This window comes from Heloderma suspectum, chromosome 15, assembly GCF_057233095.1.
Source record: "Heloderma suspectum isolate Gila_16-S chromosome 15, 16-S_ref, whole genome shotgun sequence".
NCBI lineage: Eukaryota > Metazoa > Chordata > Lepidosauria > Squamata > Helodermatidae > Heloderma > Heloderma suspectum.
In genome coordinates, this window is record NC_139472.1 from 10401049 (window position 1) to 10418168 (window position 17120).

Below are 17120 nucleotides of genomic sequence, written 5' to 3' on the forward strand. Positions count from 1 at the left end.
TCTTTATACATTCCTTTAAGGGTTTTTATTTTTCAATAGAGAAATCATTATTTTTTTTTATTTATTTTCATTGGCTGGCTGCTCTTTGTTTATTTCTTTCATTGTGCTTTTAATTGTGTTTTCAATTTAGTTTTCTTATGTTTTCATTAAGATTTTGTCTTTAAACTGTATTTTATCGTTCGCCGCCTTGAGGAGCGTCTTTTTGGCAGAAATATCCGTTAAATAAATAAATAATATAGCATCCTATATATTGCATGGTGAGTGCAATATATTTTAGAGAGTGAAATGAAGCAAAAGGAGGAATTGCTCTCTGTCCCACTGAGCTTCCAATCTTAATTCTGACTCTGAGCAAAACAGCAGGAGGGGGAAGGGAGAAGCCACAGTAACTGGATGTGAGCAAATGCAATGAACATAGAAAGCTCTGTTAGACCAGGGCAGACTGTCTGTCTCTCTAGTCCAAGATTGTCATCTTCTGATAAGCAGAGTTCTCCAGGGTCTCAGGAAATGGTCTCTTCCCCCCCGCCCCCATCCTCTGCTGTCTCATCTTTCTACCTGTTAGGGATAAGTCCCAGCACATTGAGATGTCTGACAGCTCTGACTCTGAATCACAGTTGGGAGCAGTAGCTAAATCAGAGGCGGGGGGAGGGGCCCACCCTAGTGAGCCTAGACACTGGGAGAGAGGCCTCCCAAGACCTTGACCAACAGATGGCCCAGATTGAGTTGCTGCCCCCTCCTTCCATTGTGAGAACTCAAGTTTCCGAGGAAGAGGGGCATGACTTGAGAGACGCTAGGGCACGATGCAAAGCAAAGCGGGAAAAGTTGGGGGCAGGGTTCAGGCACTGCACCAGGATTGCCACTCTTGGAAGTCAACATAGGAGGGAGCCACCCTAAGGAAGGGCATCACTGCAAAGCAAGTCAGGACGTGAAAGGTCCATGCCCAAACTGTCAGCAACTTCACTACCCTCCAGTTTGTCTCCTCTACTTAGGGATCCCAGATTAGTGGTTGAGGGCCCTACTGCAGTCCGAGAGTTTTCCTGGAATCTGCATTTGTAAGGAGGCAAGTTCCTAGCAAAATAAAGTAGTGACAGCCTGAAGCTTTCTCTCCTTGTAGTGTTGATTGCAAAGGGGGAAGGATGATCCACATCTGACACTACCTGGAGACACCGGGGGTTGCACTGGGGCCTTCTACATGCAAAGCAAGGGCTCTGCCACTGAGCCATGCCCCTTTCCCACTTTTTTAAGTTATTTTTTATCATGAAATTTCAACAAAACAAAAAAGAGGAAAAGAAAAAAATGTAGCTACATAGATTTGAATATATCAATTTCAGTGCATCCATAAGAAGTGTGTGTGTGTGTGTGTGTGTGTGAGAGAGAGAGAGAGAGAGAGACAGAAAGAGAGAATATGACTTTCTAAGAATTATACGTAAACTTCAACAAAAAAACAGACCAGATATCTATATAAGTATCCATTCACAAGTATCCACCCATTCAAATGTTGAAAGCATTGTTAGGTCTTCAATCCATTGCAATATAGGAGGCAAGCGTTTATTCTTCCAGTGTAGTAATATCAGTCTTTTAGCTCTCAAAAAGGCATAGAGAATCCATTTGTGCTGACTGTGTGTTAGCTTCCAAAAGCAGGTAGAGAATTTAAGAGGACATGTACATCTGTAAACTTTAAAGAGTGTTCCAATGCAAGGTTTATCTATATAATAACCTCCTCCCATAAAGTGGCAATTATTGGGCATTGCCAAAATTAGAATGTGTGTAGAGTTGCTGGAGAAAATCAGCCCAGGAGATGGGTTTGCTGGGGTTGGGGTGAAGGGGAGAAGTTGGGTCACACATCCATGCATACCTTGATTTTTCTCCACACTCGGCTGGCAACCAAATACATGAACTGACTCCAGTCAAAAGGGTTGCGTTGGAGGTGATGTGACAGCACCATTTTGGGGAGGGCGGGTTCCACCTGCAATGCCTCATTCGTACATGTACATCAAGCCCCGTGGTGCATCAATCATTGTGTGGACGCAGACAAGCTTGTGCCAATGTCTCTAGGAGTTTTGCAGTACTCTTATGTTGACTTATCATTACTTATTCCACTTTAAAAAATCACTTGTCATTCTGAAAGAGATCGTATTGCCGAAGTCATCTTTCTCCACCGCCATCCCTTTGTTTTCCGTTTTTCTGTGGGAGCGTTGGGGATGGATGAAATGAGATCTTCTTTGTTTCTTTTCCATTTTCCGGTGTGTCCCCACCTGTGGTTCTCTCCGTTTCGCACTGGGCCCTATACCTGAGCTCTGACTCCAGGTATCACAGTTTTGTCTAAAGCTGGCAGACCCATGACATGGCATGTTTCTCCCCTGTGACATCACTATGCTCTGCCTGGCAACCCCCAGACCAGTCTCCCCAAACCTGGTGCCCTCCAAAAATGTTGAACTACAATCCCAACGTGGATGCTTGTGCTTCCTAGGGAGAGAGAGAGAGAGAGAAAGAGAAACCTTATGTACCAGCATCTAATTTCTAGGTGCCTAGGCTGTTTGTCCACCGGTGTGTTTTGATTTAAGTAGTACTATTCTTTAACTTTAATTGGACCCATCCTCTAAAAAACAGCCAGTGTAGTGGTTTGGTTAGAGTTGGGTTCTAGGTCACTAGGTGACTTTGGGCCAGTCACTGACTCTCAGCCTCACCCACCTCGCAGGGTTGTTGTGAGGATAAAATGGAGAGGAGGAGGATCATGTATGCTGGCTTGGGCTCCTCGGAGGAAAAGGCAGGATATAAATGTATCAGAGAGAGAGAGAGAGAGAGAGAGAAGGAGAGAGAGAAAGAAGAGGTGATGGAACTTTTTTGGCCGTGTGTGCATGTGTATACACAGCGCACAGTTAAACTAGGGAACTCACTACCACAGGATGCAGTTATGGCCACCAATTTGGATGGCTTTAAAAGGCAGTTGGACAAATTCCAGGAGGAGAAGGCTATCAGTGGCTACTAGTCCTGATGGCTCAATGCTACCCGCAGTTCCAGAGGCAGTGAGCCTATGTACACCAGTTGCTGGGGAACATGGGCGGGAGGGTGCTGTTGCACTCATGCCCTGCATGTGGGTTCCCAGTCAACAGCTGGTTGGCCACTGTGTGAACAGAATGCTGGACGAGATGGACCCTTGGCCTGATCCAGCATGGTCCTTCTGATGTCCTTATATGTGTGTGTGTGTGTGTGTGTGTGTAGGTAGGTATTACACAGAGCTACTCTCCCGCCCTCCTATCTCCAAGGAGGACAGGGCTTCCCTGGAGGTCTTGGCAGGCTGGATCGAGAGGCCAGAGGTCCCTCCACGCAGAAACAGCTCAGGGTGACATCTGCGCTCCTCCTTTTAACCCTCACAACAACCCTGTGAGGAAGGTCAGGTTGAGAGAGAGTGACTGATTACAGGTCACCCCGAGAGCTTTCTGGCCGAATTGGGGGTTTGAACCCGCATCTCTCCACTCCTAGCCTGATACATTAGCCAGTAGACCACACTGGCTCTCAGAATCTTCTGAACCGTGGGATGCTAAAGGGGAGAGGCCTTTTAAATGAAGGAAATATGGTATTTGGATTTGGAAGAGAATAATTGTATGGGGGGGGAGCAGCTGCCTGCGTAGCAGAGCCCACATCAGGCTTTACGGTTCAGTCGGTGCGTTCTGTGGGTTAAAAAGTATGGCTTCCCTTCTTTTTTCCCCCTTGCAGAGTCACCGTGAGTCCAAGGCAGAACCTGCCCCGTATCACGCTAAAGGGGACTTTCCAGGGCGCAAAAGTGGTTCGGGGCCCCGACTGGGAATGGGGTAACCAGGACGGTAAGGAGCTTTCCTTCTCAAAGTGACCTGCTGTGGTGTGTGGGTGGAGGGAGTTCAGAGACATCTCTGCGTTCCTTCCAAAAGGAGGGGAGATACTATTCCTTGTGGACTGGAGAGAGCACGCCTTGGGGAACCATTCATAAATCAATGGGCCAAGCCACCTGGTGTGAGTGGTGGATTAATAACAAATTATTATTAATTATTATTTAATAATTATTAAATTATTATTAATTATTTTAATTTAATAATTAAAAACCCCTTAATAACAAAACAAAACTCTGAAAATAGCAAGTTGGGGGGAGGGGAAGTCTGCACTTGAACCCTTCTCCCTTGCATACTTGTTTTCTGCCTGGAGGGAGCATTCAGACATCCAGTTCTCCTCTGTCTGCAGGGGGATAATCTAGCAAGAGATGTACAGTGGGATACTGTTGATCATTGAGCTCAGCTCACAAGGCACAGGGCAGGTTGCACCTACAAAAGTGTCCTAGAAATCCTAGAATAGTAGGGTTGGAAGGGGCCCACAAGGCCATCGAGTCCAACCCCCTGCTCAGTGCAGGAATCCAAGTCAGAGCATCCCCGACAGATGGCTGTCCAGCCTTGTCTCTTTGACTTAATTTTTATTCTACTTTTTATCTTTATAAATGAAATAAAGAATACCAACATAATCACCATCCAAAGTTTCCAACATTGCAGTGTTCTTGGGGACACTGCAACAACCAGAAGAGCAAAAAAGAAAATATAAAAGGAAAAGAGAAGGCAAAAGATGAAAGAACAGGAAAACAAGGGGAGCAGGAAAAAGTATTAAGAGAAAAGAAGAAAAGAAAAGGAGACGATTACATATTACAGATAAACTTCAAGTATCACTCTACTTAAAAGATTATACCATTGCCAATATTACAATTCAGTACAGCCTAGGTAATCCATCTTATTTCAGTAACATATTCTCAGATTTATAACAAAGAAACATGCTATGAATTTTCCCCCAGCCATAAAATGCTTTTCAGCCAGTATATGATGATAAAGCTAAAATCAACCAAACAGGAATATTACTAATCATAGTCTCAAAATAATAATCATAATTATAAGCCTTGTCTTGAATGCCTCCAGTGTGGGAGAGCCCACCACCTCCCTGGGGAATTGGTTCCATTGTGATCTTGCTCTAACAGTCAGGAGGTTTTTCCTGATGTTCAGCCGGAATCCAGCTTCCTGTCACTTGAGCCCATTATTCCGTGTCCTGCACTCTGGGATGATCGAGAAGAGATCCTGGCCTTCTTCTCTGTGACAACCTTTCAAATACTTGAAGAGTGCTATCCTATCTCCCCTCAGTCTTCTCTTCTCAAGGCTAAACATGCCCAGTTCTTTCAGTCTCTCCTCATAGGGCTTTGTTTCCAGTCCCCTGATCATTTTTGTTGCCCTCCTCTGAACCCTCTCCAGTTTGTCTGCATCCTTCTTAAAATGTGGTGCCCAGAACTGGGCACAGTACTCCAGCTGAGGCCTAACCAGTGCTGAGTAGAGGGGAACGAGTACTTCCTGGGATTTGGAAGCTATGCTTCTATGAATGCAGCCCAAAATAGCATTTGCCTTTTTTGCAGCCACATCACATTGTTAGCTCATATTCAGCTTGTGATCGACAACAATTCCAAGATCCTTCTTGCTTGTACTGTCGTTGAGCCATGTATCCCCCGTCTTGTAACTGTGCATTTGCTTTCTTTTTCCTAGGTGCAGAACTTGGTATTTAAATACATTTAGATAGTTAGGGCGTCACAGAGAAGGTTCCATAGTGACTGCAGGCATGCGTGCTTTCATTTATTTTCTGCTGATCTGCACTTTTTCAACCCAGTGGTCCTCAGCTGGTGTCCCAGTTATTTACGTGTTGAGCTTCAGGGCCACGTTTCAACTTTTTCTGTCCCCCATTTCCTATGTTGAGTATAGCCTGTTCCTATAGCCCAGAGACAGGCCAGTGATTTCCAGAACTGAGAACGTAAGGAGAGGCCTGCAGGAGCAGACCAAAGGTCTGTCTAGGCCTGAATTCCCAGTGGCCAATCAAATGCCTTTGGGAAGCTCGCAAGTAGGACATGACGGCAGTAGCAGTCCCCTGCTCTTGGTCCCAGCCATTGGTAATTCCGATGCCTACTGCCTTCAAAGGTTCCTTCATGGCTTCTGACTATTGGTAGACATCCATGGAGGACAAAGTTTGTCCCGCTTTGAAAGCCATTGAAGCTCGCGGCTATTGCCCCATCCTCTGGCTGCAGGTTCCGTAAGTGAATCAAGCATTGTGTGAAGTTGCTGTTCCTGGCGGGGATGGGGGGGGGGGGCGTCCTGAATGTGGTGTGTGCGTTTTTAACTAAAACCCACATGTCCACGAACTAGAGCCAGGTGCAAAATCGTGGCTTGAGAAGAGCAGGGTAAGCAGGTGTATGCTTAGAATTAAGGAACCGGGTATCTCTGAGCACATGCTCAGCCCAGAATTTGGTTTCGGAACCCAAACCAACTTTCCGAGTCTTTCCATCTCTACCCCCTGGTTTTCCTCCTAAACTCTCTTCCATTCAGGAGCCTAATTTAGGATGGAAGACTGTGTGTGTCTGTGTTTTCCCTTTTAAATAATTGGCTGGCAGAAACGCGTGCCGATCTACTGAAACCGCCCAGTGTAGATCTTGTGGTAGATTCAGATTTATTTTCTGCCTGCTCCAATGGGCTACGGCCCAACCGCACTCAGTTCCTTATACCCTTTTAGGGTATTTCCTTATACCCTGTTCTTCACACCCCCAGTCCTTGTCTCTCCCACACGCATTGTCTGGGCAGTATCTGATTCTGTCCTTCCATGTGTGGGGCTCACCACTGCTTCTGTTCCGCACAGGGCCAGCCCTGTCAATTCCATTGTGCAAGCGACCCCCACCGCTTACGCAATGGCAAATTAGCGCTCCCTTATGTTTCCGCTCATTTGGGGTTGCCCCTGGAAGCACTAATTCACTGTTGTGCAAGTGGTGGGCGTCGTTTGCACAATGGAATTGATGGGGCTGGGGACATGTGGCCGGTCACTGTTGGAGACAATCCCTTCGATTGGAACTGAGCAAATGATGCAAAAGTGCCCAGTGCAGTCATATTTGCACAATTTGTGTTTTTTGTCGTGTCCCTATTGCTCGGTCACCATCCACGTATTGTAACAGGGGAGGCCTGCAAGGGGAGCCTACTCTGCGCAATTTAGAACCCAGGTCACACAGGGTTCTGAAATCATGCATGAACCCTGCACGTGTTCAGAGGGCCAGGAAGCAGGGCCACAGTGGTGAGCCTAGATGGGCCAATGGCAGCGTTACCCAACCTGGTGCCCTCTAGATCCGTTGGACTATAACTCCCATCATCCCCAGCTAGCATGGCTGATGGAGGGTGCCACACACATTTGGAAGGTCCCGGCTTAAGAAGATATAAATAGACCCCTTAGAGTTTTAAGGCTCTCTCTTGGGGGCATTGCTAGGCACTTAAAAGATTTGGGACCCAGGCCCATAAAACACCGGTCTGCATGTGCCCAACCTACCTCACAGGGTTGTGAGAATAAAATGGAGAGGAGGAGGATAATGTAAGCCGCCTTGGGTTCTTTACAAGAGGAAAAAAGTGGGATATAAATGCAATAAATAAATAAAATGTGCTGATTTATATCTATATATGCAAATTCAGAAATAATTGGTAGGGCCTATTTATATTTCACAGGAGGCAAAGCCAACCAAGTCATTTCTCAACCAAATCATCTCAAATGAAACAAATTCTTCAATGAATTCACGGCCTGACTCAGGTCATCCCAAACCAATGGCAAAAGTTTTTTTCATTCATTCATTCATTCGTTATATTTCTATACCGCCCCATAGCCGAAGCTCTCTGGGTGGTTCACAAAACTTAAGAACCATTAAAACACATTATGCAAAGTACAAAAAAGCATTTATGTAAAAACCATATGAACAGAACACACAGAGATGCCATATATCTAAAAACAATTTGTTCAACAATCAGCCACAGATGATCCGGAGCCTAATCAAAACTCATTTTTTAAAGCTTAATTACCTTGCAGGGGAAGATTTGGGGTGGGGTGGGGGAAGTTACAGTACGTGGGGAGGGCAGTGTTTAACCCTTCCTTCTCCAGCTGCGATCCCTGTGAAATTGCCCGCTACTTGGGAATCAAGCTGAGAAGAAAAGAGAAGAACCTTCCACTGGTACCAATGGACGCTCAGGGCTCTGGGGAATAGATTCTGGGTCCGGTGGGGGGGGGCTGCACCCCTCTTCTCCCTCCCCCTTGTAAAGCGATCGGATCTGAATGGGTCCGTTGCATGCAGCGTTATTGCCACCGCTCCCCTGAGCTGGAACGGAGGAGACGTGATGGATTGAATGCTGCCACTGTATCAGACGGGCTGCACTCTTGATCTTTTCATCCCTGCCTCCCTGTCGGAGGGCGAGGCTCCTGCGTTTCTGCCCTTCCTTTCTGCACTTCATTCTAATCTTCAGGGCTTTGTGGCCGCTAAAAGCCGCCGAGGTTGCGGACTGCAGATGTCAGCGGCTAAGCCGCCTTAAACCCCCCCGGGCAAAGTGGTTGAAACGAAAACGCATCTTGCTTTTTTTGTTCCTTCCGTGTCATTTTTTTAAAAAAAGCCGTTGGGGCTTCATATCTGCTAATAAAAGTCTCGGCGGGATCTACCGTCCTAGTCACCTGGTACCTTTTTAGCGTCAGTTACAAATTGAAGTTGAAGCTCCAAGAATCAGAGCGTTGAACGTTTTCATTTCCGAGAAGGGTGCGGGGAGGAAGATAGGAAAAAGGTTGAATCGCCGCCACCCACGTGTTCAGCAGCAAACCCGGGGCTTGGAAGCCCCACTTTGGGACGGCAGAATCGGGCGCCTGCCAGGGTACACACTCCAGTAGGGATCTCAGTACCGATCTCCAAATCCCCTGCTGCTGCTGCCAGTTTCTCCATGCTCTTTCTTCCTGTTCACCTGCAATCCCCTGCAAAATTTGAGCATGTCCCTCCCCTGCACTTTGCCGGGGAGAGGTGGCAGCTGCTGTTCTCCGCCTCACATGTGCCATCAGACCTTCAGATCATGCGGTAGCAAACAACAGTCTCCGGATAGATAGACAGATCAATTGCTTTACAGCTCCAACCACCCCATACCAGTTCCTGACATGAACCGACCTGTACACTACATTCAGCATCCAAAGCCCTCCTGTGGGTGCCTCCTCTAAGGGAAGCTCAGAGGGAGGCAACAAGGGAGAGAGAGGGCCCTCTCGGTGGTGGCCCCCAATTTTGGAATAATCTCCCCCACGAGGCCCACTTGGCATCAACCTTTTTATTTTTTTGGCGCCAGGTTAAAACTGCCCTCTTCTTTTAGGCATTTGGCAGCATATAATGAGTTTTTACTCAGGTCCGGATGGTTTTTGGTTGATTGTTTAAAAAACGTTTTTAGATATATGTTGTCTGTGTGTGTGCTGTCTGTTTATATGTTTTTGTGTAAATGGTTTTGCACTTTTTACAATGTATGCTTTTTGTTGTTTATTCGTTCGGTCGCTTCCGACTCTTCGTGACTTCATAATCATTTTTAACCTTTGTGAACCGTCCAGAGAGCTTTAGCTCTGGGGTATATAGAAATATAAATATTATTAATAATAATAATATTACTTAGGGGGGGTGCGCTTACTCATAAAGAAGTAAACTAACGTAAGGCTTAAAGAGATGTAATGAGAAAAAGGGTAGATGTACATAAAGATGAACAACTCCTAGATCAAAGATGGGGAATCTGTGACCCTCTGGATGTTGGTCGACTGCAGTCCCAGCCCGCATAGTCAGTGGCCAAGGATAATGGGAGGTGTAGTCCAACAACGTCCGGAGGTCTGCAGGTTCCTCAGCCTCATTCTAAGTAAATGTTTGATAGTCAAAAATCGGACATTCCAAACTCTGAATAAAACAGTGCTGTGGTTTGTTCGGTTGCCATCCCAGTGGCATAGCTTAGGGCAGCTTAGCACATCATTGCTGGTTGCATATGCGCATAGCTGTGTGGAATGTACAGCTTCTGTGTTGGGATACCACTCTTTTAAACGTGGTCAGCAGGCAACTGAAATGCTTTCGGGCTCTGAATCTGCAGGTGTTTGGTATGCCTGGATTTCTGTAACTTTGAGTTCCTTCTACTTTTTTCTTTCTTTCTCGCGAACAGGTGGCGAAGGCAAAACCGGGCGAGTGGTCGACATCCGTGGCTGGGATGTGGAGACTGGGCGGAGCGTGGCCAGTGTGACGTGGGCTGATGGCACCACGAATGTGTACCGAGTCGGGCACAAAGGAAAAGTTGACCTGAAGTGCACTGCAGAAGCGTCTGGGGGGTTATATTACAAGGAGCATCTCCCAAAGTTGGGTACGTGCAGGCTAATTTTTACACATGGGGTCCATGCGATATAACTTGTGCCTAAGTAGGGTCTCCTGCTTGTCTCTAATAACAATCTGTTTGGGGTGTAGTTTCAACTCGGGGATGGGTTGGGGAATTAGCTTTTTGCTTTTTTAAATGCTGCTTTTTAGATTTTCAGAGGAAAGTGGGAACATCATTCCCTCTATTTCCAATGTTCTGACTGTGAGTGTTGTTGCTTATGTAGCGAAAACAACACCACACACACACACACACACACACACACACACAGATGCTATTAGCAGGCTGGGGGGAATCCTAGGGTGTGCAGACGTATGAAAAATCTTCGGGGGGGGGAAATATATGGAGGTGGGAACACTCAAAACAGTCTAATTAAGGGCTGAGCATACTCAGTGGCTACTGACTGTGGACCGCGGGTAGAGTGAATGGAATGGAGTGACTGGAAGACTTGGTGGCAGCAGTCCACGCTGCAACATTTTTGTTGCAGCTCCCACTTGTAGAGACTATGGCTGGGTTCACTCAGCACACTAACCCACACTCAGTGGTTGAGTGTGGGTTCTTGTTGAACCCTGGGTTGCTTGTTGAACCGTGAGTTAGCGTGTTGTCCAGACCCAGGACATTTTCTGCAGGACGGCTTGTTAACCATGCAATGCGGCTTATTTCTCTCCAACAAGCCACCTTGAGAACCCGTGGTTTGTTGTCGGCTTGTTCGGGGTGGTTAACCAGCCAGGGTATGGGTGGAATTGATATGAGCATATAACTGGGGATAAGGCAGCTTCCTATGTTCTCTGTTAGCGTGTTCACAGAACATGCTAACCCACAGTCAGTGGTTGAGTGTGGGTTGTATGTTAAACTGTGGGTTAGTGTGTTGTCTGAACCCTGGGCATTTTACTCAAGGTGGCTTGTTAACCATGCAGTATGGCTTGTTCACCACCCTGAACAACCTGACAACGAACCATGGGTTCTCAAGGTGCCTTGTTCTAGAAAAATAAGCCACCCTGCATAGTTAACAAGCCACCCTGCGGAAGATGTCCTGGGTTTGGACAACACGCTAACCCACGGTTCAACCACAACCCACAGTCAGCCACCGCATGTGGGTTAGCGTGTTGTGCGAACCCAGCCTATTTTTCCAAGTAGCCCCATATTACCTACTCTGCATGGCGGCGGGCTCCCCGGAATCTTGGGCAGAGAGAGGGCTTTCCCATCACCCTGCTACCTGACCCTCTTACCTGGAGATGGCAAGTGTTGAATCTGGGTCCGTCAGCATCCAAAGCTCGCACTGAGCCACAGCTCCTCCCACAGGTGAAGGCAGAACCGAAACTGTGGGCTCCCTCCTCCATTTGGTAGTTGCAGAAGCAGACTAAGTTATACTTTTCTAACAGCTCTTGGCTGCTTCCTGGTAGCGGTAGAAAGGAACCTGAAAGTTAGAGCATTTGGTCACCACGTCCTCGCTCCTCTCTTCGTTTGTGGGAAGAAATGGGTGCTTCCAGAGAGTGACTCAAAGCCAGCTCTTCACCGATGATTGTAGCGGCTGTCAGGATCAATAGCAGCCGCAGTCACCCAGGGGCTCTGTTTGGGGCTTTTTATGTCCCTCCGATAGACTGACTCGCTTTAAAAATGAGTCAGCTTGCTGTACAGCCTCTCCCCCCCGCCACCGCCCACACACACACACCTCAAGCTGCCTGTGCCCCTCCGTGTAGTCCGGCACAGCATCAGAACTGTAGCTTGGATCTGTGTCCCTCCGAGAGGGAGAACGCATGAGTTGTCCCAGCTCTTGCCAGGCAGACTTCATGAGAGCCTTCCGTTTTGTGCCGAAACGTTTTCACATCTGTATTTTTAAACAGCAAATGATGTTCCTTCCCTCCCCACACCCCTGGCTGCTTTCTCCAGGTAAGCCAGCCGAGTTGCAGAAAAAGGAGAGTACGGAGAGGCACCCGTTCCAGCATGGGGACAAAGTGAAATGCCTCCTGGACATAGACATCTTGCGAGAGATGCAGGAAGGGCATGGGGGCTGGAACCCAAAAATGGCTGAGGTAGGAGCCAAATCTGACGTGTGCCGCTGTGTTCCTTTGCAGCGAATTCCCGGTGGATCCTTTGCTGAGGAAGGAGGTTCTTGCTTCGTCTGCCCTGCATTGGACCGTCCCTAGGGCAAGTTCCCTCTGGAGACGGCGGGGGGGGGGTGCCCTGGGGGGTGGGATGCACCTACTCTGGCAAAGCTCATGGAAATAAACCATCCCAGGGCATACATGTGTGCGCAGTTGTACATCTTTGATTATAGCTTCTGAGTGGCCCTGTGGGAGATGCCAGACTAGACCTTGCATTTCCCGCTTTCAAATGCCACCTTTTAATCCCCCCCCTCCCAGGTGGTAGTTGTTTTTTAATCTATTTTTTATTGTGAGTTTCAAAAAAACAAAAACATAACAAAACCCCCAAACTGAAAATATAACGACATACTCTAAAGTCATCGGTTTCAAATATTACAACATTCTAGGGAGAAAAAAAGGAAAAAAAGAATAGATTACACATAAATTTGAGTAAAAGCAGCCCAGATATCCAAATATAAGTCCATTCGCAAGTGATGCCTATATACCACTCTTTCAAATGTTGCTAGTGTTGTTAGCTCTTCAATCCATTGCATTATAAGCAGTGAGCTTTTATCCTTCCAGTATTGTAGTACCAGTCTTTTAGCAGCCAAGAGGGCACAAAACATCCATTTATGTTGACTGTGTGTTACATTCCAAAAAGCAGATAAATACTTTAAGAAAAATGTACATCAGTAAATTTTAAAGAGCTTTCCAATACAAAGTTTATCCATATAATAACTTCCTCCCAAAAGGAGGCAACTATTGGGCATTTCCAAAACATATGTATAAAAGAAGCATTAACTGCATTTTCTCTCTTCTCTTACTCTCCAACACACCCTCCAAAGTTCATTGGCCAGACAGGAACTGTGCACAGGATCACAGACAGAGGAGACGTGAGAGTCCAGTTCAGCAGCGATACCCGATGGACCTTTCATCCAGGTGCTCTGACTAAGGTGGGTGCGGCTCATACATCCCGGAGATGGATCTGAAAGCAAGGGTGTTGAACCTCAGGCCCGCAAGCAAAATCTGGCCCACCTTGGGTTCCATTCTGGCCCTCCAAGGTTCCCCAGATGGCCACACCCATTTTCCATGGCCACACCCCTTTTCCCTGATCACCGGCGAGTTCCCAGTTTTTGCAGTTTCCTAAGGCTTAGTTACTGCAGTGAGAGCTTTAAGCTAAAATATGCTGGTCTTTTGGTCTCGCCCCTCACCTCTAGCCCCGGCCCTTTTGCCTTTGGCCCTGAATGTGGGCCCCGAGAGCTTCTCTGAAACTGAATTTGGCCCTTGAGCTGAAAGAGGTTCAACGCCCCTGATCCACAGCGTGCAATATCTCCCGTGGAGGTGGGGAAGAAGCAGTAGGAAAGGGTCACATCTCCAGTAGGATAACATTTAGTTCTGGTTTGGTCTGTTGGGACTGATCTTGCTGGCTGAAGGTGAATCTTTTGCAAGAGTGGGCCCATCTCTTCTTAGAAGAGGCAGAACAGACTTCTGCTTCTTCCCTCCATGGCCTATTTCAATGAATGTCCAAGATCCGGCAGCTGTCTCCATTCGTGTCTGGTTGTCGGCATTCCTCCAGAACAAATTCGACAAATGTAGGCAAACATGAGAAAGGCACACCCCAGTGAAACATTGACCACCGCTTAAATGTGATGGTCAGTGTTTGTTTGTTTGTTTATTTATTTATTTATTTGTTTATTTTATTACATTTCTATACCACCCAACAGCCGAAGCTCTCTCGGCTAACATCTTTCCAAAACTTGGGGTGGCGGGGTGAGAAGGACACCTGTTTACACTTGGGCTGTCCTATGACTGAATAAAACCTTAGTTCATGAATTGGTGGCTCAGTTCAAACCTACATAAAAACAGTTTTCCTAAGGAAAAGGCTTACTTTCCCTCCCTCCCTTCCTAGACAAGCCTAGGGGTGGACGAAAGTCACTTACCTGTCGTCGAAGGCCGTTCGCGGTGGGGGGGAGGCGCTTCGCGCCTCCCCCCGCGAAGTTCAGGCCGGGGGGGGAGGCTTCCCGCCTCGCCCGGCCGAAATTCAGGCCGGGGGGGAGGCTTCCCGCCTCGCCCGGCCGAAATTCAGGCCGGGGAGGAGGCGCCTCGCCTCGCCCAGCCACGAACGCGAAAGTAAAAACAAAAAACGCCCCCTGATAGGCTACGTGACGATTCACGTAGCCTATCACGGCTAGATCTGCAAAGTCAGCCGTGATAGGCTACGTCAATCATCACGTAGCCTATCACGGGTGACTTTAAAAAAAAAAAGCGCGTACGCGAATGGTGGCCCCCATAGGGAGCCGCCATTCGTGTTCCTTATTTAGTCGCTGTAGTCTACGTAAATGTTTACGTAGACTACAGCGACCAAATAAGGAACGGGAATGGCGGCTCCCTATGGGGGCCGCAATTATCCGTACACTCTTTTTTTTTTTTAAAGTCACCCGTGATAGGCTACGTGACGATTGACGTAGCCTATCACGGCTGACTTTGCAGATCTAGCCATGATAGGCTACGTGAATCGTCACGTAGCCTATCAGGGGGCGTTTTTTTTTTTTCCTTTCATTGCAATGGCGGCGGCGGCAGCCGGTCGAAAGACCGGCCGCCGCTCCCGCCTCGCTCGAACACCCGCCGAACCGCCGGCCGGACCAGCCACCGGGAGGGACATTCGGTGAAGGTAAGTCCCGTCCCGGGGGGGGGGGTGCGGAGGATTTCTCCCCGAAACTTGTTCGGGGGGCCGAACACGTTGGCCCTCGGCCCCCCGAAGTTTCGGGGAGAAATTCTCCGCCATCCCTAGACAAGCCACACGCATGGTGTGGTGAGTACTGTCTTAAGGAGGCATTCTGTCCTGTTTGAGGGAGGAGACGGAATGCCTCTTCTTTTTGCTGTAGCGGCCGTTGGCTTTATTGCTTCAGGCAGGGGCCGGCAAGGTGTGGCCCTCCAGATGTTGTTGTTAGACTCCAGCTCCCATTCACCCCTGACCCTTGGCCTTTTTGGCTGGATCTGATCCCTGTGATCCCTCTAGATGTTGTTGGACTCTAACTCCCAACAACATCTAGAGGGATCACAGGTTGCCTACGCCTGGTCTGGAGCTTCAGGCATGCGAGATCCATTTTTTGTTTTTTTTTACTGAGTCTACCAAACCAGAGCCAGAGACAAAATGGTGGCTCAAGGGGTGGAGTCAATTGTCTCCTCCACCCCATGAACCACACACTAGGATACATTCAAATTTTACATCTGAGTTACCAGTGGAAAGGGTTCTAACCCGACCCAAACTGGCTAGCAGAGCTGAACCTTGTCGAAAGCAACCCTTTAGTATGCCAATTTTACAGATGAGGAACAGCGAGACTGAGAGATATGCAATCAGCACAAGGCTAAACCATGCCAGAGGTGTTTTTATTGCCGTTTTACTTGCTGTCATTTAAAGTATTCAGAACCAGAAACCCTTGGAGAACTGCCACAAATCACCCAGTAAATCCTCTGTTCCAGTGAATAAGGGAACATGTCTACAGTCAAACACTTTTTCTTTTGAAGCACACAGTTCAAGTTGGTTGTAATTATGTTGCACCCTGGTAACTCTGTGATGTTTTTTTATTATTACTGCATTAGTATCACACCTTCTGAAACACCGAGTGAGCAGTTGTGTCTTGTGAAGCTGTAACAAGGGTTGCTTGAGGGGTTCAGTCTTTGCAAAGCTCTATACGAAACGACCTTTTCCACACCCTTCGGACTAATGTGTGGGTTGGGAAAACACTTATCCACCCGACTTTGCACTTCTCCATACATTGTGACACAGTTCCCGGCTGCCGAAACATGAAATACGTGTATGTATCTTGAGGAAGTTTGCAACATAATCCAGAAAGGGAATGCAAATATATGACATGGGGTTGGATCCAGATGTAGTCATACTCAGAGTAGACACATTAGAATCAATGGGACTTCAGTCAGTCGTGATTAACTGAAGTCTCACTGATTCCAGTGGGCCTACTTTGAGTATGACATCATCTGGATCCAATCCATGGTCTAGAAATAGACAGATTTCTTCATCCCCAGCTGGTTTGAAGGACTCTTATAACATCACCCCTGCCACTGCAGTTTTTGTAACTTGGGGAGGGACTGTAGCTCAGTGGAAGAGTATAGCAATGGACGAGAAATTTCAGTGCAAAATACCAAATTCACACTTCCCAAACCTAAACACAAACTGAAATGCATTTTGACTTCAACAGCCATACTTTCCTGAAATTTGCAATGTGGTTCGCAACAAAAATGCATACATTTGAAACGGTGCATACAAGAAATGCTTCTATTTTTTAAAAATGTGCACAAAGCCACTTTATTCACTGGAAGAAATGCTGGAAATACATGTACACTTGAAAAAAGTGCACACAAAAATCTGTATATTTTGAAAAATGCACATGAAATTGCATACGAATTTTCATGCAGATGAGAAAAAATATTTTTACAAAAAATTTGTAATCTTATGCAGGAACAAGATACAACGAACTGAACAGTGGAAAAATGAGAATGAAATGGAGCTTGACAGATTTGCCCATTCCTAGTAGAGTATCTATTTATATGCAGGCAGTCCCAGGTTTGATCCCTGGTGTCTCCAGATGAAAGGATCAAGTAGCAGGTGATAGGAAGGTCCTCTCATCCCATTTCTACATGACCCCAGAAATCCAGATGGTCTATCCTGGTATAAGGCAACACCCTTAGATTCCTTTCTTTTAAAAATTCTGCATTTTATTTGTTGGTCAATTCTGAGACATTCTCAAAAAACCCATCGGGTTGCCAGTGTTCGCGTTGAATGTCGACACGTTGCCTAATTTTG

General features: G+C 47.1%; 1 protein-coding gene across 3 annotated transcripts in view; it reads left to right on the plus strand.

Annotated features, from left to right (window-relative positions):
* Positions 1 to 17120, plus strand: part of MIB2 (MIB E3 ubiquitin protein ligase 2) — a 90466-nt gene that overhangs the window by 55799 nt on the left and 17547 nt on the right. For all 3 annotated transcript variants that reach the window (XM_084822023.1, XM_084822025.1, XM_084822024.1), the window contains 4 exons: positions 3715 to 3821; positions 10008 to 10202; positions 12102 to 12244; positions 13141 to 13248. In XM_084822023.1, coding sequence (XP_084678149.1) covers positions 3715 to 3821; positions 10008 to 10202; positions 12102 to 12244; positions 13141 to 13248 — 553 coding nt within the window. The remainder of the gene's footprint in view (positions 1 to 3714; positions 3822 to 10007; positions 10203 to 12101; positions 12245 to 13140; positions 13249 to 17120) is intronic.